General features: G+C 36.1%; 2 protein-coding genes and 2 long non-coding RNA genes across 6 annotated transcripts in view; 2 read left to right on the forward strand and 2 right to left on the reverse strand.

Moving 5' to 3' along the window:
* Positions 1 to 106: 106 nt before the first annotated feature.
* LOC114252177 (ubiquitin carboxyl-terminal hydrolase MINDY-3 homolog) lies at positions 107 to 2,714 on the reverse strand. Its single transcript, XM_028186684.2, has 2 exons — positions 2,278 to 2,714; positions 107 to 2,145 (listed from the first exon to the last, which is right to left on the reverse strand). Exon 2 carries the CDS (start codon positions 2,052 to 2,054, stop codon positions 756 to 758), a length of 1,299 nt encoding a protein of 432 aa, XP_028042485.1. The 5' UTR covers positions 2,055 to 2,145; positions 2,278 to 2,714; the 3' UTR covers positions 107 to 755.
* A 964-nt stretch (positions 2,715 to 3,678) lies between these two features.
* On the forward strand, positions 3,679 to 4,911 carry LOC149501395 (uncharacterized). The gene is made up of 2 exons (XR_016324222.1): positions 3,679 to 4,222; positions 4,404 to 4,911. It is a non-coding gene; the product is annotated as an uncharacterized LOC149501395 (long non-coding RNA).
* On the reverse strand, positions 4,912 to 6,051 carry LOC149501396 (uncharacterized). The gene is made up of 2 exons (XR_016324221.1): positions 5,757 to 6,051; positions 4,912 to 5,427 (listed from the first exon to the last, which is right to left on the reverse strand). It is a non-coding gene; the product is annotated as an uncharacterized LOC149501396 (long non-coding RNA).
* Positions 6,052 to 7,192: 1,141 nt separating this feature from the next.
* crb (cell polarity complex component crumbs) overlaps positions 7,193 to 27,077 on the forward strand; it is a 63,318-nt gene continuing 43,433 nt past the window's right edge. For all 3 annotated transcript variants that reach the window (XM_089733403.1, XM_089733404.1, XM_089733405.1), the window contains exon 1: positions 7,193 to 7,437. In XM_089733403.1, coding sequence (XP_089589529.1) covers positions 7,392 to 7,437 — 46 coding nt within the window. In that variant the 5' untranslated portion in view covers positions 7,193 to 7,391. The remainder of the gene's footprint in view (positions 7,438 to 27,077) is intronic.

Here is a 27,077-nt window from a genome sequence, read left to right on the forward strand (position 1 = left end):
CATTTTACATTTGGATAGAAAGAAAATATAGAAGAAATGATACTCCCTAATTTTTACACAGACAAGATTAAGGTAGCGATTAAGGAAAAATAATAAAAAGTACAACTATGTAATTACTCATTTTAATATAGGTAAATACACCTGATTTTCACAGAAAGTTGTATTTTCCTTCGAATTTGACATTTTTGTACAAACTGGAATAAAATATTACAATTTGTAAACAAAATGTTTCAAAACAACATCATCAGTGTATTAATGTTGTGCATAGTTGTAGCAATGTAGTGACCATTAGCGGACAGCCAGTCCCTGTGTCCCATCTCAATGGAATAGAACAATATTATACAAAATATATATATTTTTACAAAAAATATATTTACCAATCAGTATTAAATAAAAAAGCTTGAAAATTTGGACTGCAATCTCAAGTTGACTGCGGGCCTCAGCAGTCAGAATGTCCACTCTTACTAAGAAAAAAAAAACACTATGCCTCAGATGATGCCAAACAGGATAAGAAACAACATAAAATGAACCCTATCACCAGGTGACTCTCTGATCCAGACTTGTGCCTCAGTTCTGCAACTTTGATTACAATGTTACAATGAGAAGGTCATCCAATAGGAAATCAACAGGTCTATTGGATAGATATAATTTTATATATAAGTTATTAATAATAAAATAATGGAAATTTTACAGCAAATAAGCTGCATGTGTAGCTAACCAATTAGTTACAAGTAGACCGGATGATAGAACGCACATTAATTGAGCGAGGGTGAATGTCCATCGTCCCAGACAACATCAATGCTGGGCCACTTAGTCTGCAGACAGGTCAACATGGGGTCTGTGGTGGCAGCACGCATCGGGCACTCGAGCAAAGCTGCTCGACCAGTGCGGTACACAACTCTGCCACCTGGGTTACTACGCTCGAGACCGTTGTAATGGTGAAGGGTGAATGTGTCAGGAGCACCACGTTCACATCCTGGGAAAAACTCATCCATGAAAGTACTTAACAAAATTATTCCCAAGTTTTCCGTGTCTAATTTCCGCCTCATTAATTCCACATATTCTGGTTCACTGACTAAGTCTGCAGCGCACAGAACATCCTGCAAAGCTACTGAAGGAATGAAATTGTTGCCTTCAGGATCAAATGATCTGAATATTCGTTCAGCAGATTCTCCTGCACTCTCTGGTGCTGCCAATCGACGCTCTAGAGAGAAAAGCACAGTCAGGTGGGTCTCGGAAGCCAGTACCCAAACAGGATGTTTAGGGCTCTTGTAAAATGACCCTACAGTGCAGTATTGCATATGCTCCATGATAGTCAGGAAACCAATGTCATTTTGTTTTTCTATGCCTCTAAGTCTTAAACCACTGACAACTTGATCATGATCCCACACATGTGCTACTGCTCGTCCAGTCAGCATCAAATTGATGAGACCTTGTGATCCATACCCATATGTGGAATGTATCAGGGGGTCTGAGAGTTCAGAGAGCTCTGCTTCTACTGTGCTTATACCCTTACTGAGAATCACACTATATAACAGAAGTAGAACACCATATTTGTCCTTCAATATCCTAATGTTCCTTGTGTAAAATGCCTCCACTTCTGACAGATTTTGAAACGAATGTACCTGGATTCTTCGATGGAAATGTTCAATGGTATCACTAGAGTGTTCATCCACACTAACGCTGTTACTTCCACTTGTTTCCGCACCAGACTCATTCTTCCGGTAAACAGCTACATTGTATTTAGGTGCTAGACACTGGCTTAAAATCGTACACACGGCTCTCACAAGTAAAGAGTTGCACTTCTCCGATGTTAAGTCTTGAAAACTATGTCCTGGAGTCTCTGATAGGAGAATCTTAAGCAAAAATCCTTGTACTGGGGCGATCGCAGCGCAAGGTCCACCCTCCTGCTGAATGAGGGCGCTGGGTTCATCAGGACTGAATTGAAAACCTTGCGCCCAACGCCGGAAAACATCTTCTTTGACGTGGTCCCCCCACAGCAAGCGTCGCGTGCCTGCCAGCTCGCGCTCCAGCGCCACGCTACTCGCACTCATCGTTTCTTTGTTACACTTACTATAACTCAACTACAGCTGTGTGTCGGTTTCAATCCTTTCAACCCCGTAGACACATCGAGATTTATACTTCCTGAAACATTAAAATATATTCAATAATTACGTGTTAAAGTGAAAAAAATTAGTATGTAATAAGAAATCATATCATGGATATCAATTCAGAGAAATTTAGTCACAAAAAGAAATATAACCACGTAATACTCACTGGCACTATGTAAGTATGTAGTGCATGACTACTAACTTTCGATGTTTACTTTTGATTGTTTGAAACGATGTCAGTAAAAAAATATTCAAATGGCATTATAAATCATACGTTGATTAGTAATAAACTTTTCATGAAGAGAAAAGAAAAGCTTACGACATGAAGGCTGCCATTTTTGTAAATTATGGCAAGTGGCAAATGCAACTGGCAACATTCGAGAAAGACATGATTAACTTACTTCCACCATTGAACAATATTCTATTAATTAAATGGAAAGGCAGTTTTGGAGCAATCAGCGGAACGTCAAACATTTATAAACACAGGTATTAGGAAAGTGAACTAATACTTCTATTATAAAGCACAGGTACATGAGATTCAGAACAGACCAATTAGAAATTATGACATTTATGTACCGTATTCCATTTAAATTATTACTGCAATCACAGATTACTTTATATATGTTGAATGCACAATGGGAGGTGAATGAAGTTAGCCCCTCAAAAAATTTTATTTTCCCTTTTTTATACTTATTTTCTATTAATTCGTTTGTTCATCATTTGTTCATGATTGTTCACTGTTAATAATTGTTTGTTCTGCATTTATTTATTTAAAAAAAATATTTAAAAGTATACCTACAAGTTAGCCCCTCTAATGCAATTTTTAATATTTTTTCATCCTTAATGACTCGTAAATATTCATTTTCGATTGTTCTTATATAAAACACGTTTGTTCTCTTTCAAAATTACTCGTTTTTTGTTTAATTTACTATTTTTATTATTTGAATAAATGTTTGCAAAATATGTGTACTGCGCATGCGTCAACTATAATGCCTAAACTTTCTACGCGGTTTTAATCGTGAAAAAAAAAACAAATATAAATCCTGTAGGAGCATTTAATTGGTATACTGTTTAATTAAAAAAATTAAAAAATAAATAAATGAAATAATGTGCATTGGCGTTAAGTTAGACCAAATACATTTTTTCCATCCTCCTACTTATCGTTATGAAGGTATAAAAAAGATAGGGAGTTCACATAGGTAATATAAACAAATAAGTAAATATATTCATTATTTATCTTTCAAGAGATAATATAGGTATACATTATAATAACTTTTTTACACAGTCGAAATTATATTCCTAACATTAGTAAAATAACATTTTAATACGATAGCTAAGAGGATGGAAAAAATGTATTTGGTCTAACTTAACGCCAATGCACATTATTTCATTTATTAATTTATTAATTTTTTTAATTAAACTGTATACCAATTAATTGCTCCTTCAGGATTTATATTTGTTTTTTTTTTCACGATTAAAACCGCGTATAAAGTTTAGGCATTATAGTTGACGCATGCGCAGTACACATATTTTGTATACATTTATTCAACTAATAAAAATAGTAAATTAAACAAAAAACGAGTAATTTCGAAAGAGAACAAACGTGTTTTGTATAAGAACAATCGAAAATGAATATTTACGAGTCATTAAGGATGAAAAAATATTAAAAATTGCATTAGAGGGGCTGACTTGTAGGTATATTTTTAAATATTTTTTTTAAATAAATAAATGCAGAACAAACAATTATTAACAGTGAACAATCATGAATAAATGATGAACAAACGAATTAATAGAAAATAAGTATAAAACAGGAAAAAAAAATTTTTTTGAGGGGCTAACTTCATTCACCTCACAATGGGGTTGGCCGGTTAAAGCTTTTCTCAGATGTCGCCAGCGTAGCTTGTTCCCTTGTCACAGAGAGCCGCCATTTTGTGTGTTTTGCGTTCGTGATATTTCGGCATTTTGTGACTTTGATACGGTTCTTATTACTTTCTAAGTAGTGCTAAACAGTTTTACAACATGTATTCCAACTGGATAGTTAAAGAATTAAAGGAGGAGTTGAGAAAACGTGTTGCATCTTTACGAAGAAAAAAAGTGGATTTTGTCGAAAGGTACAATGTTGATGTTTTATTTTAACTTAGAAAACTTCTCTCAAACTGTTTCCGGTAGCTATTATAATAATAATATTAAATTGTGTACCTTAGGAACTTTATTCCTTGTAGCATGTGCAAAAAGAATTGCTCATATTACACACATTACCTACCAACTAATGTATTATTTTGCTTTTTTCAGATTAGAGCTACATGACCAAAATTTTAATTTTGAAACAAAATGAAAAAAATGCTCTAGCAAAATATGCTAATATATATGATTTGCTAGTGGAACCATGTGGCATTTTCAATAGCCAAGAGCGCCCATATCTTGCTGCATCTCCTGATGGCGTGTTGGGCGAAGAAGCTATAATTGAAGTGAAATGTCCATACGCTAGCAGAAAACATGAAATAAATATAACAACGGTGCCTTACTTAGAACAATGTAACGGGATATTGTCTCAAAAAAAAACCTACCCATATTATTATCAAATCCAAGGACAGTTATACTGCTCAGGCAAAACATAGTGCAACTTGGTCATTTACACCTACAAGGACATCAGTGATTTATGTTGAAAAAGACAATAATTTTATAAATAATATGTTAAATAAATTAGAAATCTTTTATGAAAATATTTTCAAAGAAGCATTGTATGAAAAACATCTGTATTATAACTATACACACTTGTCGAAATAAAAAATCAGGAATATTTTTAATTATTTTTATTGACAATTCCTTCTCTAATATTACATAAGTAACTTCTCTACTTTTTGTTTCTTCAGAAACTGGTTTCATATTCCATGAAAATATAGATGGTACAGCACCTTTCTTCAGATATTTATGTTAATGTAGAGAACAATCTTAATATATTGGATGTTTGAGTTCCAATAGTAATATGATGCCTTGTAATTGTTTCATCTATACTAGAGTTATTATTTTCTATTAGAATTTCTTGAGAGACATTTGAATCAAAATGCAAATTGCTGTGTTCTTCAAGGGGTACTATATCTTCACAGTATTGGGAAGTGTTGGGGAGGCTAAACAAGGGGTACTATATCTTCACAGTATTGGGAAGTGTTGGGCAGGCTAAAAAGTTGTTTTTTAAGGTTACGAGTTTGTAACCTTTATTCTCTACTTTTTGTTTCTTCAGAAACTGGTTTCATATTCCATGAAAATATAGATGGTACAGCACCTTTCTTCAGATATTTATGTAAATGTTTGACACCTACAACACAAAGAATAACATTTAAATATACTATCACAAGGAAACCTGACCATAGTTTCAAAATATTTGTTATTGCAATGGATGCAGCGATTTAGATAGAACTTTCAATAGTAACAGCTGATAATGAACAATAGCTCATGAGGAATGTGTTTCCTCCAGTCTGATTTTGTGTTTGTTAAAAGGTTCCTTACAGCATAAATCTACTTGCAAAATTTGTTAGCAACTAATAGTATGCCTAACTAATTATTATTGGATTTTTTAAATAAGAGAACAAAGATGTGTGCTACACCTAGTCATGCATTATAAATATTTGATAGAAAGAAGCATACCTGTGTATTTACTAATGTTTTCATAGTCAGATTCCACAAAGTGTTTACGACATAACCTCGAACTTTTTGTGGGAGTACTTTTTTCGCGTCAAATGGCCTTTAACCACAGTCTTCTAATTTTCTTGTCCTTCGGGAATTGATGTACTCCAATTTCTGAGCATATTGGTACAAAACAACGCGTCATTGTGCTTAAAATAATTTTTAATCAAAAATTCCAATACAAATATTGAATGTTATGGGAACAATGCACACCAGCGCCACTTTGACAGTTGCCAACCCCATTAACTGCAATTTGTCTTTATGCTGATGATTTGGTTTTATTTAAATGTATGTCCTTATTCTTCTTCTCAGTCGGTATTTGAATTATTTGAAACTTGAAGAGGTGAGTTTTGAAGACTTTTATCTAAATACTCGTCCACAATTCTTTTCTACGTGTTTTTATCTTCAGCAGTATTTAGTGCTTCAAGTACCATATCTGTCACTTTCGAAATGTAGATACTAGCTGTACGAGAGACAGGGAATGTTGTTTTGAGTTACAAAAATTCTGTGACAAACTTTGTTTGAGAAAATGAAACAAGTAGCAAAGCGACAAATGAACTTATTTGAATGAAGCCCACTCAGTTTCTCGCCGGATCTTCTCAGTGGGCAGCGATCCGGTGGTAGATTCTGTGAAGCACTGCTCTTGCTAGGGCTAGTGTTAGCAAAGTCTCTCAGGCTGAGCCTTCCGGGCGTGGCTTATATAGCCTTTTAGTCCACCAGCGAATTGGTAGGGAAAAAAGATGAATTTTCGATAAAAAGATATATTGATAGATAGATTATTATTTTATATTCATAGATGGGTGAGCCCCATCTTGGTGTTAAGTCGTTAGCGGAGCCCATAGACATCTACAATGTAAATGCTGCCACCCACCTTGAGATATGAGTTCTAAGGTATCAGTATAGTTACAACGGCTGCCCCACCCTTCAAACCGAAACGCATTACTGCTTCATTGCAGAAATAGGTAGTACCTACCCGTGTGGACTCACAAGAGATTCGGCCACCAGTAATATACATCTGGTTATATGATTAGAGTCCATGGGCTGATAGAATAGAATAGAAAAAAAAATATGATTAATGCTTTACTAATCTTTGTTTAGATCTGCTTACAAATTCTAAATGAAACATTACATTCGTTACTATAATTTAATTTGCAACAAGAATATTTATTATGTAAGAAAATAGCTGTAAACTGGGATAAAGGGACGTGGAACAATATTCACCTGACTAAGAGCTCGGCTTTATGATAATTTGCTACCTATTCACACGCGTCGACTACCAGGCCATAAATGTTTAAAAAAAAACATATTTTGACATTTGACGTATAGATCACGTTTGACGTATAGACGTTTCGCACCTTTGACAGCATTTGACATAGATAAACTTCTTATTTTTTGACAGTTTAGTTTTATCATTTAGTAGGAGTGCATGTGTTGTGATGTTTATTTTTAAACTTTTATTTTCGTTATATCGGTAGTCGCATTTTAGGGTTTTGATATTAATTAATTTGTGTTAAGTTTTTAATCTTAAATTAAACATGCATTAATGTTTACTATTAGTTCTTTGTGGTTACTTTGTTGTTCTTTAATTTCAACATAATGACGGTGGGAGTTTGGAGTCGACACGGCGCTGCGAGCCTGGCAGGTTTGTGCAGTACACATTTCTACCAAAAAAATACAGACCTACGTAATTTTATTTTAAACGCAAACACAAACGTATAGTTAATTTAAATTGAATGACTTTTTGTCAAAGTGCTTCATTGGAAGACATGTACTAAAGATTTGTAATTGAATAAAAGAGTGAAAACAATCGCAAGGTAGCAAGGTAAAATTAACATTCTCGCGAAACTATCGTTTACATCGGGTTTTGTTGACCGTGAAGATTCACATTAAGAAATATGTTGCAGTGACTACTTGTTTTCTAAATTTTTTGCTTTCAATGTAAAAAAAACTGTAACGAAAATATTTTTTTAATTAAAATAAAGTTCAAACATTAATACTACTTTAAAAAAAACTAAGAAATATTGATAAACTTTGTATTAATTGAATCTACATTAAAATTGGCATATCATGTAAGTAAACTTTAATATAGAGTAGGTAACTCATGTAATAATGTTGTTTACAATTAATTTAAATTGCTTAAATTGAACCACCATTAATTTTGGGAGTGATTGTAAAATGTAATTTTATTTATCATATTATTCATAAACATGGAAGTCCTGATGGCCTAAATAGAAGTTATTGTGGCCTAGAGGATAAGGAGACCTGGTGAATTTGTATTAACTGATGTGACTATGCCAGAGTTGTAATCCCGCAGGCAGGTACCAGATTTTCTAGTGAAATCCATCATGTAATGAAAATCAAATTTGCAATAATTACAATTTTCATAATTACTGGAAGTCAGATGTTATGTGAGCTTACCACCTGCCCGTTTCAGCTGTAAAGCAGTAAAGTATTTAGGTTTGAAGGGTGGGGCAGCCGTTGTAATTTAAACTCGAAACTTATATCATATTGAACAACATATGTATAGACTTGCAAGAATAAAAAACTTGTTCAGTGTTTTCTTAAAGGTTAAATGAATAAATACAAAAAAAAATTGCCTCCGTTTGACACAAATGGTCAAATGACCTAGTTTCAAAAGAACAAAGGTAACTAAGGTTGTTGTGGCCTCATGGATAAGACGTCCGGTGCATTCGTGTTGAGCGATGCACTGGTGTTTGAATTTCAGGCGAGTAACAATTTTTTGTAATGAAATATGTATTCAACAAATGTTCACGATTGACTTCCACAGTGGAGGAATAACATCGTGTAATAAAAATCAAAACCGCAAAATTATAATTTACGTAATTACTGGTTGTAGGACCTCTTATGAGTCAGCGCGGGTGGGTACCATCACCCTGCCTGTTTCTACCGTGAAGCAGTAATGCATTTCGGTTTGAAGGGTGGGGCAGCCATTGTAACTGTACTTGAGACCTTAGAACTTATATCTCAGGGTGGGTGGCGCATTTACGTTATGGATGTCTATGGGCTCCAGTAACCACTTAACACCAATTGGGCTGTGAACTCGTCCACCCATTTAAGCAATAAAAAAAAAGTACTGGTTGTGTTTATGTGATTATCGTCATATTGTGCTATACTATATCTTGATTTTTATTGAATTGTTGAACTTAATGTTGACATTATGTTGAAAATTTAACTGAACTTGAAAATTATTTTCTTCTAGTGTTTGTTTTTGTATCTTATTGTGCAATGTAATCATTTTATTCTTCTTGCAGCTCTCTGCTGCAAGGTAGGTAGTTAGGTAGAACAGATATTTGTTTTAATCCATTTTGGGCTAGGAAAAATACCTATTGAATCAGTTCACTAAAGAATCCACCCTTTTATCTAATAAATTTTAACTATTATAAGCACTGAGTTGCAAGCTGCTCCCACTAATGGGAGGTTGCGGCCACTTCCTGAAGTATGTAGAAAAAACTCTTTCATCATTTACAAAACATTTTTGTATTAATGATTTCCTTGGCAAACCTCTAAAATATCAAGTTGGTATGTCGGTCGGGTTTCAAAGTCGTACGTAAGTGAAATCTGCGTACTTTCGACCTCTCACCGAAACATCAATGAATGAAAGCAGTTCACACACAGCTCCTCACAGATGCATATAAAATCTAAAATTATTATCTAACATATTTATCTAAAAAAGTATACAGTAAAAGGCAACCGACACCCATTCCTCCGAAACTACCGCACGGACTGTCGCTGTTAGTACTACTGAGCGCTTATAACCACACTTCCGTTACAGTTTTAATTTTATCCATTAACGGCAACGGAACGCATAATTTCTTGGCGGTAGCGATAGGCAGGATGGTGGTACCTTGTTCCTCACATAAGCCCTACGAAAGGTAAATTGTGCAAAACTATGACTTATTAGAATAGTTAATAGGTCGATTTTGAACCTAGGATCTCTTAGATGAACAAGTTGTGCTGAGTCGGCTGACCAGAGCAAGTTTAAATTGATTTGGTTACGGCACAAGTGTTCTCATACAAATGAATGTATTCCTATAAACCTTTGACGAATCATTTGCTCCCATAACCCAGTTATAGTACTAAAACGTTTATGTAAGCTATATCCTGTTTCCCGATATTTGTGAGGCTTCACTGAACTAGGTGTCTGATTTCGTCGCCCACACAACACGTGTCGCGATTAGTTTAATTATATCGCATTAAATATGGACATACACACAGGATACAGCCTGATCCTGGATTCATAGGTTGACGCCAAGCGTTCCTTGTTTGGCTAACGAACATGGGATGTTTTTGGAAGCGCTTTTCATTATCATAACTATTCTACGTTTACTAGTGTCGAGGAGCGTTAGTTTAGTTAATGAAAAAACGTTGTGTTACCAAGAATTGAAGATAAACAAAAACACGGTATAAAATATAAACCCTAGTTACGTCCTTACTGATTATTTGGTTCATAATATTTAGCTTTGCTATATGTGTGTATGTAGAAGAAAAGCTTAGATATAAACAAAAAGCAGAACATATCAAAGACACACTGAAATTTATTTACAAGATTTTCTGAAATTAATAAGCTTACAAAAAAAATATTCGACGTCCCCTGCATAACTTTATCTATTATGGAATAAGTAGTTACGTTTAAAATACATACAAATACCGTGTAACGATTAAAATGTACTTTGAAACTGGTTTCATTGCTACTTAAAACATCCATTAACCTATCAGCAGTAATGTCAGTAGTGGCAGTAGTGTGTAGGTTAGGTAATTCTGTACCTAATGGGGTTTCAATAAATATCGCTGAATATATTTTTTTTTTCTACCCTACATAATCTTTGGTAGCCTAAGGGACTATTCCAACTTCATGCGGACCGGTAGATGAGCTCACGGGCTCAACCTGAGAGAATTGCTAACACTAGCCCTAGCAAGAGCAGTGCTTCGCTGAATCTACTACTGGATCGGAATCACGACCTACTCAGAAGATCCGGCGAGAAACTCAGTGGCTTGTATTAACCACTGACATGCTTAATAAAAGGCGTAGAAGATATTGCAAGTTCTATTCGAAAATGACTGCTAATTCAGAGTAAACACAACTGAAAATGCAAAGTGACTTCCAATTATTGGACCGCGCGTCTCCAAGAATACTAGCTGTAATTAACAAAAATGTGGTCGGCGATTCGCGAATGTATCTAGCTTTGCATTATCTAATTACATAGTAATTGTGAATTTCGGTAGCGAATACCGTTATAAAAGAGAAACGGTAATTTATAGCGAAAGCATAAAAAGGCATTTCAATTCATTCTTTTACGCAGTGCTTGTTCCATTAGGCACATTTTTCCGTTTAATTCATGATGGACTAACACGCGTCCATCCGTAGTCGATGGCACGAGCAACATTAACAAAGTTAGATTCAATGTTTGAGTTCACTAGTTGAATGAGTCCTGACTGTGGACTCCAGAGGACGTTTCTGTTGTCGATTGCCCTAAACACGTCATTACCGATCCTCCCGATCCATTAACGGTGCTTTTAGGTACCTCAAGCACCGGTCACTGTCCTCGCCGAACCCGTCGCTCGCGACGAAGGGCTCGGCGAGTAAATTAGCCAACAGACACAGCCCACTGAGTTTCTCGCCGGATCTTCTCAGTGGGTCGCGTTTCCGATCCGGTGGTGAATTCTGCGAAGCCCTGCTCTTGCTAAAGACAGTGTTGGCAACACCTCCGGTTTGAGCCCCGAGAGCTCACCTACACGTTAGGGTAACGCTGATATAGCCTCTCAAAGCTATCAGCATAGGTAGGGGAAAAAAGGTTGTCGATGGGCTAACAACGACTTACCATGAGCAGACCTTACATTCGCCTTTGAGAGCAATAAAAACAATATCTGAATCCAGAAGTTTTGTTATCTTAGATAAGCAAACGTCACCATCCTGGCTTATTTTATCGGGAACCAGTCATACGTCGGTAAGGTGGCGGATACCTCTGACTTATTACAAATTTCACCACCTTACTCCATGGATCAACGGGACGGCTTTCGCGCTACGAAGAGTGGATGAAGAATTCTGCCGGTCTCCAATCCCACATTGAGTGGACACAGATCAAATGCTCAGACTGGTGCCTCTGCGCAACAGCTCTAGGTAATTCGTTCTTAACACTCTGAGGGATGAGACTCGAAAGAAGTGATGGAGTCCTTATGTAGGAAAAAAAATACAATACTGCAAATTGAAACATATTTAATGTTGATTGTTCGTTACAGTTGAAATGATCGAGTTATTTGAAACAACCTTGTGACCTGCACGCGCAGGTGACATCGTGGTCACAGATGCGTAACGCCACGCCCATGCCGCAAGTGCACACCCCTACTTGCTTTGAAATGAAAGGTGCGACGTCGCAACTAAGAGAAATATTTTTATTAGTCATTCCACTTTTTGAGCTTTAATTCGACTTCGGTAAAGACGGGCTTATCTTGACAGACTTTTTAAAAGTTTGTTTAGACAGCTCACCTACGCCCTCACAGTTTTTCAAATATCATGTATCAGTTCATAACGGGCTCCTCACAGCGTCATACATTCAGCGTGTCACAAAAGTGAGTAAAGCACGTTTAAATGTACATGGTTGGTCTAACAGGTATTTTAGATTTTCTGCATTCAAATTACTATTCCTTTTTACCAAAAAAAAACCTAGTGAATAACGGTTTTTAATAATTTACGATATTATTTGTATTGAAGTCATTAAAAATAATTACGAGTTAGCTGTAACACGATTAGTCATGAACAAATCATTTTATATGGAACTAAATAAACCCGACCACAGCTACGTTTGGTTAGCTGTCTAACAACTACAATCACTTTAACAAATACGGCAGGAATAAGGTATGTTGCAATAAGTGCAATGATATACAAACTTGGTCTGTAAACGACGATACGAAACACACCCGAAGTCCCTGCGTAAACCCAGAGGAATTGTGAGAGATAGAATAGGCTGTGTCCGTGATATAAGTTAAATAAAACGCGAAGCAAAAACTTTGTATCCCTTTTTACGAAAATTGCGCGGACGGAGGAGTGTGAAATTTTCCACACTTATATAGAATATAGAGAAGAAGTGCACAAAGCTAATATTTTTTTAATATAATGCATAAAAGATACATTAAATCAATAAAGAAAACATTACACACACTACATACCATGTATTTGACGCACACACGCATGCATAATATTTATTGTCAAACTTTTGTTCTTGACGTCTGTGATCAAATTGAGAATAGATTAAATATTGTTTGTCTTTATTAATATTTTTTTATAGTGTAGCCTTGGTCAAGTTTGAGATTATAGAAGTAAAAAGTAAAATCTTAATAGTGTACAAACTTACAATTCCAATTAATTATAGTCGAATTTGACTACTGCGATTACCACTAGTATAAGTTAAATAAAAACAAAAGCTGCCAAGAAACTGCAGCAATGAACGCTCTCAGCTGAAGGCCTTAGTGAAACGTAAAAGTCAATGTTATCTATTAAGTTAAATTCTAATTGTCTGAGTAATAACGAATGGCCGACAATGGCGACAAGTAATATTATTATTTATTTTATATTTATACATAATTATGGACTTGTTCGTGGAGTGCGCCTTCATATTGCTGTTTCTAATGTTTGACTGACGTACCGTTATTTTTGTAGTTTTTATTAAAATTGTATGGGCGTACACCCCGCGCAGTTCTTTACCGAGAGCTCACAGCGAGGCAGCCAATGTATTATCAGCGTGATCGACGGCTTTCGACGTAAGCAAATAATGCTAAATCATAAAATAAAAATATAACCTAAAACATAGCAACAATAAAAACCGGATAGATCTCATTAGCACAGTACAAATTAGTTGTTATTGTTACGTGTATTCATAACATATTCCCATCAAGGTATTCGATCCTGTTATATTATTACACGATACGGTTCTTGAATGGAACAATGAACTCTGATGAGTGACGTCACATGTTTCTTTCTAACGGTGAAATGTAAAGTAGGTACTTTAATGTACTCTTGAACTAAATGTTGTCCTTGCTCTTACAAAACTTTTGGCCAAAGTATCTTCTTACACATTACGAGTTGTAGATTTATTAGGAGCAACTATGGCTGGTAATATTTCTGAGCCTGATGATGCCACATTTTTAGCCATTCATTAAATAACGATCACAATCCTTATAAAAACAGACTAAGGACAATCAAAGAACCTTTTTCCTTAACCGATAACTCGATGATTAGTAAATGATGTCTCATAGGTCGCCTTTTCTCCTATTAGTGCAATTTTATTTCAATAATTTATCTAAATTATTATATAATTTATAATATAAATTATTATATAATGTATCTACTTGAAATCAATCATATATACCTTGAACATAGTCTTCTACTTAATACCTGGGTTTTTCTGTTAACTTTTTGTTAAACTAATGACACTTGTTGTATTATCGTGGCCAAACTCTCTAAGCCCATTATACTCAACACGAGGGAATTACTAATTTGCTAAGTCGCTGTGTATTAACTTCGAATGTAGACTGTCTTACGGTTCACTGGATCAGAATTGCACAAAAAACCTTTGTATATAAGATGCCTTCTGTCGCACATTGATTTTTGACAAACATGTTCCTTGAAATAACATAATTGATAATTATTAATCGGTTAAAAAAGCGCCCGAGCGCATTGTCACTAATAAACAAACACAAACATTCATTTAAAATATTAGATCTTCAATGGAAACCATTGACCCAAACGAATACCGAAATATTATCTTCAGTGCTTGGTGAAAATGGGCGAATATTTACGTGAATGTTTGTCAATAGAATCGCCCATTGTGTTTGGAAACAAGAGCGCTTATTGTCGTCACTTTAAAACTTTCCATCTTTGTATTTTGACGAAACATTTGACGTTTGGAAAGGAATGTCGTGAAATTGGTTTATGTTTTCGACGATGTTGGCAAATGTAATGCGTGAACTGTTTGGTGGCAACAACTAAACATAGTGATTCGCCATTAGTTAACGTCAACCAAAGAAAGACTGATTAACTTCACTATACCTTGTAAATCTTTTTAGAAAACATGGTTGTTCGTCCAATCGTCCCAATCCAAATGGACATCTTACCGACAACTCTAAATGCTGTGAAGTTTTACATTAGTGCAAATAAATGTGTATTCATAACAAATGGAACTCGATACCAGCCCGAAGATTGATCCATACTTTCATAACAGATACATGACCTCATTCGCTTTATATATATACTTAGTCAGGTCATAAATTCTGTCACATGTTTAATGTAAAATAATTGAAACAAGTTTATTCATTACTAGCGACCCGCCCTCGCTTCGCTTCGGAAACATTAAAACACACATGAAACCTTAAAAAAAAATAAAAAAATAAAAAAGTAGCCTATGTTCATCAGGGACAATGTCGGCTTCTAATGGGAAAATAATTTTTCAAATCGGTCCAGTAGTTTCGGAGCCTATTCGAAACAAACAAACAAACAAATCTTTCCTCTTTATAATATTAGTATAGATGTAACCATTCATATACCAAAATGAACTTAACAAAACATAGATTCTTATGACACTAAAGTTTATTCAAAATGACCTCCGTGATTTTGAATACAGGCCTTCAATCTGCGCGGCCAGTCGTCTATCGCAGCACGAACGAGGTCCATGTCAATATCGGCGGCTGTCGTAATCAAGGATGTCTTGAGTGACTCCAATTTGGGATGAGGCTTTGAGCACGCCTTTTCCTCCAAGTGTTGCCATATCTTGTAATCTAACGGATTCAAATCTGGACTGGAGGAGGGCCAGTCTTCGTGCCGGATGAAGTTGATTTCACGCGCCGCAGCCAGTCTTGTGTGCTCTTCGCTCTATGAGCTGGCGCCGAATCTTGTTGGAATACCCAGTGCCTGTTATTGAACATGGTATGAGAAACAGGTTCCACAAGGTTCGTCAGGACTGTATTTTGATACACAACTGCATTTGTTTTTACACCTTTCTCACAAAAATGTACCTCTGTTAAGCCCCAATAAGAAACTCCCAACCATACCATGAGCGAGGATGGAAAATGACCTTGTTGGACACGCAGAATACGGTTGCTCGCTTCTTCACTACTGTGTGCGTACACCTTATCATTTTGTTTGTTGTAGCTCTCTCCTACGGTAAAAAAATTTTCATCCGAAAAAAGAATTTCCCGATATTTTTTCCCGCGTACCGCTTCAACAAAGCGCGGCATCTCTTCAGTCTCAGGTCCATTAGACGAGCATTCAAACGATGTCCTGTTTTTCTTCGATATGCCCGAAGCCCTAAGTCTTCATTTAACACCCTTTTCACCGTGGTTCTGCTTAACCCCATCTGAAGGGCCAACAGTTTCTGCTTACGTTTGGGATTTCTTTGAATTCGCGGCTTCACAGCTTTTATCACTGCTGGAGTCCTAACAGACCGAGGGCGACCACTTCTTGACCTGTCATCTACACTAGAGTCTTCATTGTATCGTTTTATGGTACGATAAACGAATCTTTTGGTTATATTCAAATTTTTCAGTATGTTGAAAATTTGAATTGGCGCGTAACCGCAACGATGCAACGCAATAACTGCAACACGGTCTTCTTTAAGCGTCCACTCCATATTTAAAAATGAGTAAAATTCTAAAAGTATACATTTTTATTTTCATGAACAATTCGAAATTCGAATTCAATAAACTTTTTTGGGGCCAGCATTCTAAAAAAAAAAGTTGTTACTGTGTGACAATACTTATGTCCTGACTACTATGGATAAAACCTAATATAATTATAACCTATTTACTTAAATATGGGATATGATGGCTTCCAGTGAAATTGTATGACGCCTACGAAAAGTATTGTCTGGGTAGAGAACCGGCTGTCCGCCTCTCTAACCATAGAAAATAAAAAAACACATCAGCTGTGATCGTGAAAAAACTAAATATGTGCCCAGGGCTGCTAAAGGATAATGCCCATTTTCTTAGGGCGTTTGGGCCCCTAAAAAAAGTTGTCGGGTCACGATGGTTTTAACTTAATTTGATAGACAAAGAAATATCGTTTCATATTCAGAAAACGATTTTTATATTCTCACCCAGGTTTAAGAGAAATCTGTTTTTTTCTGCCGCTAAAATTAAGTTGTTAATCGTTTTCTTCGAAATCAATAATCGCTTTCATCATTATTTACAGTATTAAATAAGATAATTGTGGTTAATGTTGCTAGAAATAAGCCCTTACGTACATTTTATTATTATTATATCCTCATAATAATAATAAAATGAAATGAAAATCCGGAAGCCGGCAACGATATTGTTGTTGTTTTTTTTAAATTCGCCAATAAGCAGGCAAAGAGCGTAGCCTATACAGCCTAGTCTGTCGTAGTTATATTATTTTTTTTCAATAAAAAGCTGGTGTATCTCTTTTTATTGCTTTTTGGGAGTTTTGACGTCAACTCGATGAATAGCACATTGAGTGAGCGGGAATTTCCGCAGACCTTTTATCTTGAAAAAAAAAAAACAGTCACTGCTATGTTAGTCACAGTTTTATTCCAATGCCTCAATAATCGTGAACAACGATTATTGACGTTTAATACACAAAACAATACACAATTTATATATTATACATCACAATAAACTATTAAAAAAACATTAAAATAAAACTTCAAGTGACGCTTCACTCGGGTTGCTGCCAAAACTCTCTGATCATATATAATAAGAATAGAGTAATGGCAGGCCATTGAGATTTTTACTAATAAATAAATAATAAATAAATATTTACTAACAATCACGCCACGTTAACCGGCCCCGTGATAAGTTCGTAAAGAACTTGTGTTACAGGTACCAGATAACGGATATAAATGTAAGATTTTTATTAAACACATACATATATTTAATATACATCCATAACCCTGGAAAAGACATTTATATTTATCATACAAATATCTTCCCTTGGCGGGATTCGAACCCGCAACCCCCTTGTGTAGTGACCATGTCACTTACCACTACACCAGACGGCCGTTGTCACTTACCACTACACCAGACGGCTGTAATGGAATCAATAATATCTAAAAATATTAAATAATTCATGGTTTTAAGTAATAATAATTATTACAATATATAAATATTGAATGGAACAAAAATAAACTAAAAAGTCTGAATTATAACCATTAGCTAATTTTTTTAATTTGTTGTTCAAGTCACAGACAACTCTTTCGTTTGGCAGCTTAAAGGTTTACTATAAGGCTTTATGGGCTAAATCCTTTGCCTATTGGCGAATTTAAAAACTATGGCACTCAGTTTTGGGATGTTATCAAATAAGTAATTTATTTTTATGTAAAACAATGCCAGGTTGAAAGAAATGTTGATACATAAACTAAACAACGTGAAAAAATAAGGCATAGTTTTTCAAGTACAAATAGTTTTGACATAAAGTTGGCCCACTTTTGGGCATTGTCCTTTCGAAATGTTTCGAAAATTTGTCTCGTGAGCAATAAAATATAAATTCTGCGTTATCGAAAAAGTATGATCCTATTGAAAATATTAATAAATAAGAGGCACACTAAATTTTCACATTTTAAGCGCAAGGCACTGAGGTGAGCATTAGTCTCGTAAAAAGATTTTGTTTTGCAGCATAAGTAATATTTTATTTTGTTTCAACAGACGTTTAAATGTTCCATCATTCAATCAACATTATGCTACGATCATAACTACAAATAATGTTGTAAATTAATTTAGTAGTTATACTCCGAACCTTTAGTCGAAGTCTGTAGCATACAGGTAAATGGAGCGGAACTTTTTGCGGTGCATTTAAGGAAAAAGTTTAAGCTAAGTCCGACCCTACATGTGAATAGGTCTAAAATCCGGAGGTTTTGGTTGAGCTCACACATGTTTCCCCTTATGTCTTGGGTATCAAGTGAATCCACTTATGTAGTTTCCAATGTGGTTAGGTTAAAAAAATTGTGAGCCGTTTTTAAAGCGGTAGTTTTGTTTTGTTGCTGGCGCGATATTACAAGTGGACATATGTATAGTTCACATATGTATATATTATCTACAGAGACGAATGATCATGTAAATAAAAAATATCCTTTCGAGGTAAATAAAAAACTGGAAGGGTCCTGTTCGGTTTGTTTGTGGCTATTAATGGTTTGAGTTATTTAAATTGGGTTTAGTTGTGAATAAGTGTTTCATTATTGTGTAGTGTAGAAGCATGAAATGCACCTTTTTTTCTATGCGTTCGTTTATTCGTACTGGGTAGGTATTACATACAATGACTCGTTAATTTACCTAACACTATTTTATACGGAGTCTGACAAAATCTAATAATCGTAATAGCCTTTTGTAAATATGAAATTGTCGTGGCTTAAAGGTTAAAACGTCCGATGTACGACGTATCAAGCGAAACGACGATTCTGGTACTTCATCCATCAATGTTTCAATCACCATCCAAGGTATCAGTTTTTTTTAAATACGTACTTTACACATGTTAATGAAAGACTTCCACGATGAAAGATTCATGTCTTGCAATCAAACTCGATCCCATTAAATTAATAAATTTGAGTGACTAGTAGGGTAGGTGCCATCACCCCACCTATTTTCGCCATGAAACAGTCGTATATTCAGATTTTAATGATAGAACAGTTGTACGGTACAGTTAAGACGTCGGCCTGATATCTTCACTAACTTGTTTATCCATCTATGTAACGATAAATAATAAAGACAGGATTTTATTTATTAAGATATGTTAATTTTACTGGTGGTAGGACCTCTTGTGAGTCCGAGCGGGTAAGTACCACGACCCTGCCTATTTCTGCCGTGAAGCAGTAATGCGTTTCAGTTTGAAGGGTGGGGCAGCCGTGGTAACTATACTGAGAGCTTTTTTTTTTTTTTTTTTTTATTGCCTTTGTAGGCAGACGGGCATACGGCCCACCTGATGGTGAGTGGTTACCGTCGCCCATGGACTTCAGCAATGCCAGGGGCAGAGCCAAGCCGCTGCCTACCGCTAAACAACTTACAACTTATATCTCAAGGTGGGTGGCGCATTCACGTTGTAGATGTTTATGGGCTCCAGTGACCACTTAACACCAGGTGTACTGTGAGCTCGTCCACCCATCTAAGCAATAAATACAAAAAAAATCGTTCAAAGTTCTCTAACTACATCACAATACAAAATAGGCGATTTCCCAGCTGCTAAATTAAATGCGAATGTAAGAATAACACAAGTTCTATGAGAAGCGCATTGCATTTATCTGAGCGTCGAGATCGCAGCACGTCTTTAATCCCACGGTCGACGAGTGGCGCATCTCAAATCAGCGTAACAGCCGCGACCAGACTCGCAGGCACCGCTCACTGGCTCTCGGCTCTCGCTACCGTTACTGGGGTGTCGACCTCTTCATACCTTTACAATTGTGTTACTTTCCAAACATATGAGTAAACAAACTGGGACAACCCCGACAGAAATGTTTATTAACGAAAACATTGCGCCGATTGAAATGTTGCCAGTTAAGTGGACGAGATTGTCAGATACCAGACCAAATACGTAGACAGACAGCGTAGATGAAAATATCAAATGAACTATTCGAATTGACACTTTGACGATTGCGGGATTGGTCTGCCATACAAATATAACAATGAAAGCTCACAAGATGCAATCAGCACTCAAGGTGAGAGTTAGAGTGAGAGTGAGGATTCTGTTTTCCTTCGTCATTTTTAGTCAGGCTAACTTCATTTGATTCACATCACTTGCCGACGAATTAGTTAGTCCACCTAAGAACTTCAAAATAGGGAATATGTCATTCAAAATATCATAACGACAGCTTTAGCGCTGAGGGTTAGTGTATCAATATAATTGTGCAGCATTTAATCCCAGTCTACGAACACCACAATGTCATATTGCGTTCCATCTTGACGCTCCGCCCTTCCTTTCAAACTAGAAGGCATGGTTGCGTCGCGACAGAAACAAGCTGGTCCGAGCCTGCCAGTGCGTACTCACAGACGACCTAACACTAGTTTGTATTTGTATAACGACCATTCTTTCTACAGGTTCGTTTCACGTCAGAAACAGATATAATCACAATACCAATCCGTGCCCTGTTGGACGTTTTGGGAATCTTGTAAAATTATTTGCAAACATAAACTCATTTTCGGAGCGGTTTAATTGTTCGGAACATTCTAAGAACTCGGAAGAAAGTAGCCGTAATATTGAGTCACCCGTTACAGTCGTCCCAAAGACCGCCGGTTACCGGAAGGTAAGGACCCATGAGTCATGGGTTACCTGGTAGGCGCTGTTGATGACGTCACCGTAGAATTATGCATGTTGGTTTACGAGTGCGACGCACGCGCCGGCCGGCTCGCTTTGTGCGCGATCGTGTGTGTGTCCCTTTACAATTAATTTGTACTATTCAATTATTAACTTGGCCTTAGACATGAGTATGTAATCTTTTTGTTTAGCTCAAGCTGTTTTAATGTAGTTTTGGTTCAGTAACTTTGGCGGTCAAGCCGGCGGGTCTTATTCAGTTGTTAATTGATGTGATTACTACAACGTGAACATTGCTTTCCACTCTTTCTTTGTGGCTAAAGTTGACTAGCTGGAATTACACCTCGCACGCTGGGTTGTGGAGCTACATATATGTGTAAGACAGTTGAACCCGCTAAATCTCCATGGTCCCTCAACACCTTAGAGTCTCTGAACTTAATGTAATGATGTCTGATTGATCGATTTAGAAGTGCAACTGGAGCCATGGAGGCCCGAAATTAATAAAGGCGGATTATTTTTTCTCATAATCTGCGACATAAAATCTGAAGAAAGACGGCCACCGCCGCTCACCAACCACACGCACCACAAATCGAGTATCTTAGTAGTATGAATTCAAATTTCGCAAATATGTAGTTTACTTTTTTCTTGTCATCATAACTTTTGATGGGTTTATTGATTTGATTGGTATTCTAGTAAACCAAAATGTTAATCAATAAAAAATTTTATTGTTTGTACGAGTGGACGAGCTCACAGCCCACCTGGTGCTAAATGTAATTGAAGTCGTCGTGGCCTAACGGATAAGACGTCCGGTGCATTCGTGTTGAGCGATGCACCGGTGTTCGAATCCCGCAGGCGGGTACCAATTTTTCTAATGAAATACGTACTTAACAAATGTTCACGATTGATTTCCACGGTGAAGGAATAACATCGTGTAATAAAAATGAAACCCGCAAAATTATAATTTGCGTAATTACTGGTGGTAGGACCTCTTGTGAGTCCGCACGGGTAGGTACCACCACCCTGCCTATTTCTGCCGTGAAGCAGTAATGCGTTTCGGCTTGAAGGGTGGGGCAGCCGTTGTAACTATAATTGAGACCTTAGAACTTATATCTCAAGGTGGGTGGCGCATTTACGTTGTAGATGTCTATGGGCTTAGGATGTCAACCATTTCATCGGAACTCTTCAAATTGTAATTCCTTGAATAAAAGCTATATACCTCATCTTAAATAATATTTATTTATGTAATTCATCTGAAAATTAAAAAAAACAAACGATTTCGCATAAAAAGTTTTTTTTAAAAGTTAGATCAGACCTTTTGTTTCTGAAGTTGGGACCGCCATTCGAGTTGATTTTGTGTGTTCACAATAGAGCCTTCACTTGTAGGGTATACAACATAATCGTTTGCATGATGTCACCGAAATCACGTTCCCAACAGTTAATTGTTTATAGTCATAAAATGAATTTATATCATACACTCCTTCAATTTAGAGTTCATAATTCAGTAACAAAAACGATTCTCCCACATGTCATAGACATTTTATTCAATAGCAAAGTTTTGACGCTTTGCTTTGAGTCTTTTTTTAAAAGTAAATATACTAATTTCTAGTTTCTCAGGTGCTGGATAGTGTGGTTTCATTTCTTGCACTCAACCTTTGTCAGCGGCTTGGCTCTGCCTTTGGCATTGCTGACGTCCATGAGCGACGGAAACCACTTACCATCAGGTGGGCCGCATGCTCGTCTGCTTGCTCGGGCAATAAAAAATAAATAAAAAGCTTTCACACTAAAACTACAGAATCGATTTAAATGAAATTTATATACAGATAGTCAAAGGAAGAGAAAGGACATAGGCTCCTTTTTAATGCGAAAAAAGGGTTGTAAAGAGTTGAAAGGTGGGAATGAAAAGTTGGCTGAAAGTATCGTCATTTTTAAAGCTAAAAACTTGAAACTTATTTTTTAGGCTGTGCATTCGATGTAAATAAATATGACACTAAGTTTACACATCATAATAACACACAATTATAAAAATATAGTGTGAATTACCCAAAATATAACGATAAGTATTCAGTAAGAAAAAAATCTGACATCTGCGAAGTATTTTTGCGTGCGGCGCAAAAACCGTTGGAGTTACACGTATGTATGTATGTATATAATGTAAAATGGAAATGTTTGTCTTAAATAGTCCTACAAAAACAGCCCGTAACAGCATGTATCTATCTTTTATTTGTAAACCATTATCGCCAAAATAGTGAACCACTAATATAAGAGGAAAGATTAGATTTTTGGTTACGTTCTTTTTTATTGTATTTGTTACTGTGAGGACCATATTTTTATAAAAGAATATTCAATAAGATAAATCATAAATTCGGGTCGCTAGTACAATATATTAGCATAATTAGCGCGAGGTCCTGCGTAATGCATGTCCCCTTTTTGACGAAACGTAAGGTTCGTGTTTGTAATCCTTTTACCATGACAACGTAACACAAAATATCAGATAACGTAAAAATGTTAAAGTTAATTTTATGGTCTGAATCGAACGAAATTCGAGTAAGTAATAAAAATCCATGAGGACATTATTCATGTGGAGATTATATCTAAACTACATATTATTAAGCTGTTCGTTAATATGGACATTACTTGAGAACGGATAGCAGAATGAAATATTTAAGGAAATAAATTAGTAGTAGGAGAAGTAGTCCCGAAAACTGGAATATTCAAAAATATATGACAAAAATATTGATGGATATTTTCATTCATGTCGAGCCAGTTAGTCACAAATAGAGCTGAAGAAAGAAACTTTCGGTTTTATCGGTACACACATGTGACATCACAATAAATATAAGATTTAAGTTGAATTGATTTTGATTCAGCTTAATATTTTAAGTTTTATCATGATGATGGATTTCAACATGTGCAGAGCCAGCTTTCTTTGCATATTTCAATGTTTCAAAATAACTACGCACCGGTATATACAATTAAAAAAACTCAACATTTATTGGTATGCAATACAGTACATACACTCCTAATGTCGCAACTACGAGTTCATTTGAGGTCATTCTCGTGGTAAATCGATCGTAACTCGATCACTAGCTAGACTAACTATCGGCGCTAGAATCTGTCGTGTTCCAACTACAGGGACGATGTGACCAATTTCAAATACAAACCTTCACACAGTGTGACCAAATTTAAGCGTGGTTGTTGTAGCAGAAAAAAAGATTGTAGTGCACAAAAGCATCGCCATAAAAATTACAATTTTCCTTTTTTTTAAAAAACGAAAGACATTTAATTTTGAGGGTAGAAATTTCTACAAGAATTATTTTAACGTGAGACTTTTTGGCGGAAACGCGAGGAGTGAAGTTGTGTGATTTGTTTTATTTTGTGTATTTAGTGTTTCTTCGGGTTTAAATGTGTAATAATGGTGGTTTATTAACTGTTTAATATCTGTGAAAGTGCACAAATGTGGAAAAATGAAACAAAGCCGCTGGACGTAACTTCTCGGTATCCTCCAAAAAGTCCACTGAAAAAATCTTAGTAAATGACCACCATTTTACTGAGATTATATTTCATCCCATTTCATTTCATTTAATTTCATCCCAGTTGATTAATGTGTCAAATTAGTCGTCTTCATTTCATTTCACTCCATAATATCATTTTTCATAAAAATATGAATATAAATTAAAGTAAGACATGACTTAAAGGTCTCAGTTACCAGGTCATAAAATCCCTTAAAAATTTTTTTAACGTGAAATACCTACGCGTTGCAATAAAGTAACTAACTGGTTTCTTTGTTTACAAGAAAAAAATATTATTTGTATGGACTATTTATTTATTGTGGGCTGTACGTTTTTTTTTTGGACCGTATATAGCGTTCCTTACATACTCTGGGTCTTAATAAATATTAAAATTGTTATAAGGACCAGTCGAATTAGAGAATAAGCGAACATTTGGAACAACTTATAGACAACAAGCGTGTAATTAGTAAATAAAATCATTCCAATCAATTTCATAGTTTTTGCAAAAGTCGTGTCAATTACGAGAAAATTCCACAGAAATTATGTGTATGTTGTCTCACTTGTACCGAATCTGGTGGTTACGCACGACCGTTTCAGCACACGACCGAATGTAGTTTTAGAAAGCTCATTCATTACAATTATTACTCAACTACGGCATTATGGAACGGGGCTTATGATTTTAGCTTTATGTATTTGACAAGTTCATTAGTTGTTAGTTCAGATGCCTATTGTATTCCTAGTCATGATATTATACATTTGTGGGTGCCAATGGTCCAGCGATGGAACCATATTGGTTAAAAAAACAAGCGGAATATGATACGCACAGCCGAGGATAGGTAGAATTGGCACAGGATAACCCAGGAGAAAGTCATTAAAAAGGCCACAACCTCGGCATTGACAACGATCGACGCAAGAGAGGAGAGGAGAAGATGATATGGGACACGTAATATTCTGATCACAGGCCATATTGTGAGTCCGCACATATCGGTACAATGCGTTATGCATTACAGCAGTTATACCATATAACGAAGACACGAACCTGATTTTTTTTTCTTATTTTCTATTGCCTTTGTAGGCAGACGAGCATACGGCCCACCTGATGGTAAGTGGTCACCGTCGCTCATGGACGTCCGCAATGCCAGGGGCAGAGCCAAGCCACTGGCTATCATGTCTGAAGTTTGGCAGCGGTATTCACGTAATATCTAAGTTCCAATATATGTTGCATTTGTGTTCATCTGCTCCTCATAGGTCTTAAATTGTTTATCGTGTTCTGGCGAATAAAGTGGAATTCAATCGTTTTCTAATCCTTGAGTGTCCAAATATTACTGTTATGTCAATATACGCACTACATCATTTTTAAAGTTATTTCCTGAACGTGTCAGCGAATCATCAGATCTTTGTGAGGGAATGTGGAGAATATGAGGTTAATGGTTTTACCTATCTACCTACAGTCTTATCGTTCAGTTTATAGTCGTAAACTAGGTTTATTGATGGACTAGGCAATCGATAAGGATAAAGAATATCCGCCCACGCAAACCTTAGACCGTTCTAGGCACTGGCGTTATGGTTTTTAACCTTAGTGTGGCTTATGGGTGCCAAGGATGTATTATATATAGCACTCAAGCTAAGTATAAAGACATTAAATTCGTAATTGAGAGCGTTTTCACTGGCACCAAAACTTATTTACGATCAAAATATGTCGTCGCTATTTTTTTTATTGCTTAAATGTGTGGACGAGCTCACAGCCCACCTGGTGTTAAGTGGTTACTGACGCCCATAGACATTTACAACGTAAATGCACCACCCACCTTGAAATATAAGTTCTAAGGTCTCAAGTATAGTTACAACGGCTGCCTCACCCTTCAAACCGAAACGCATTACTGCTTCACGGCAGAAATAAGCGTGGCGGTGGTACCTACCCGTGCGGACTCACAAGAGGCCCTACCATCAGTAAAAAATCTTTATTTTTTATCTTTATTGCATTTAAAATCTCATTGAAATTTTATATTCAGTATTTAATATTGTGCTGGTCATGCTCAAAGTGAATCTACTCGTGAACACGTCTAATGTGACTCTACTGAAACGTAGAGACAAAATGTTCACTGTGCAACGCAAACCTTCAGTAATAGAGCGCAGCGTGAATAAATACCGTATTGAGTTTTCATCCTGCTCGTACACGTCAAACCAGACACTTGTCTATTCATATTCAGATTTTCGCAACATCTCGCATATTATGTCTAGCACCGAATTTAACAAAAAAATCGTGTTTAAACGTTAAGAAACTGACTCGTTCCACTGTTACCTCGCGTCGTTCGCTAGTGACCTGGTTATGCGCTACAGGTGTGGGTTTCTGTGCAACACATTCGGCATGACTGTGTGTCCAACAGCCTGCTCTGCGGTACTGATCGATTCGATGACGTTATACACTCACAGTGGAATCTCTAGGGCGCTTGGCCTGGGTTTTGGGTTTTGGGTAAACTAAGTTTGGTCTATTCAAAATCATTGAATTGT

Source organism: Bombyx mandarina, chromosome 15, assembly GCF_030267445.1.
Source record: "Bombyx mandarina strain Sakado chromosome 15, ASM3026744v2".
Classification (NCBI taxonomy): domain Eukaryota; kingdom Metazoa; phylum Arthropoda; class Insecta; order Lepidoptera; family Bombycidae; genus Bombyx; species Bombyx mandarina.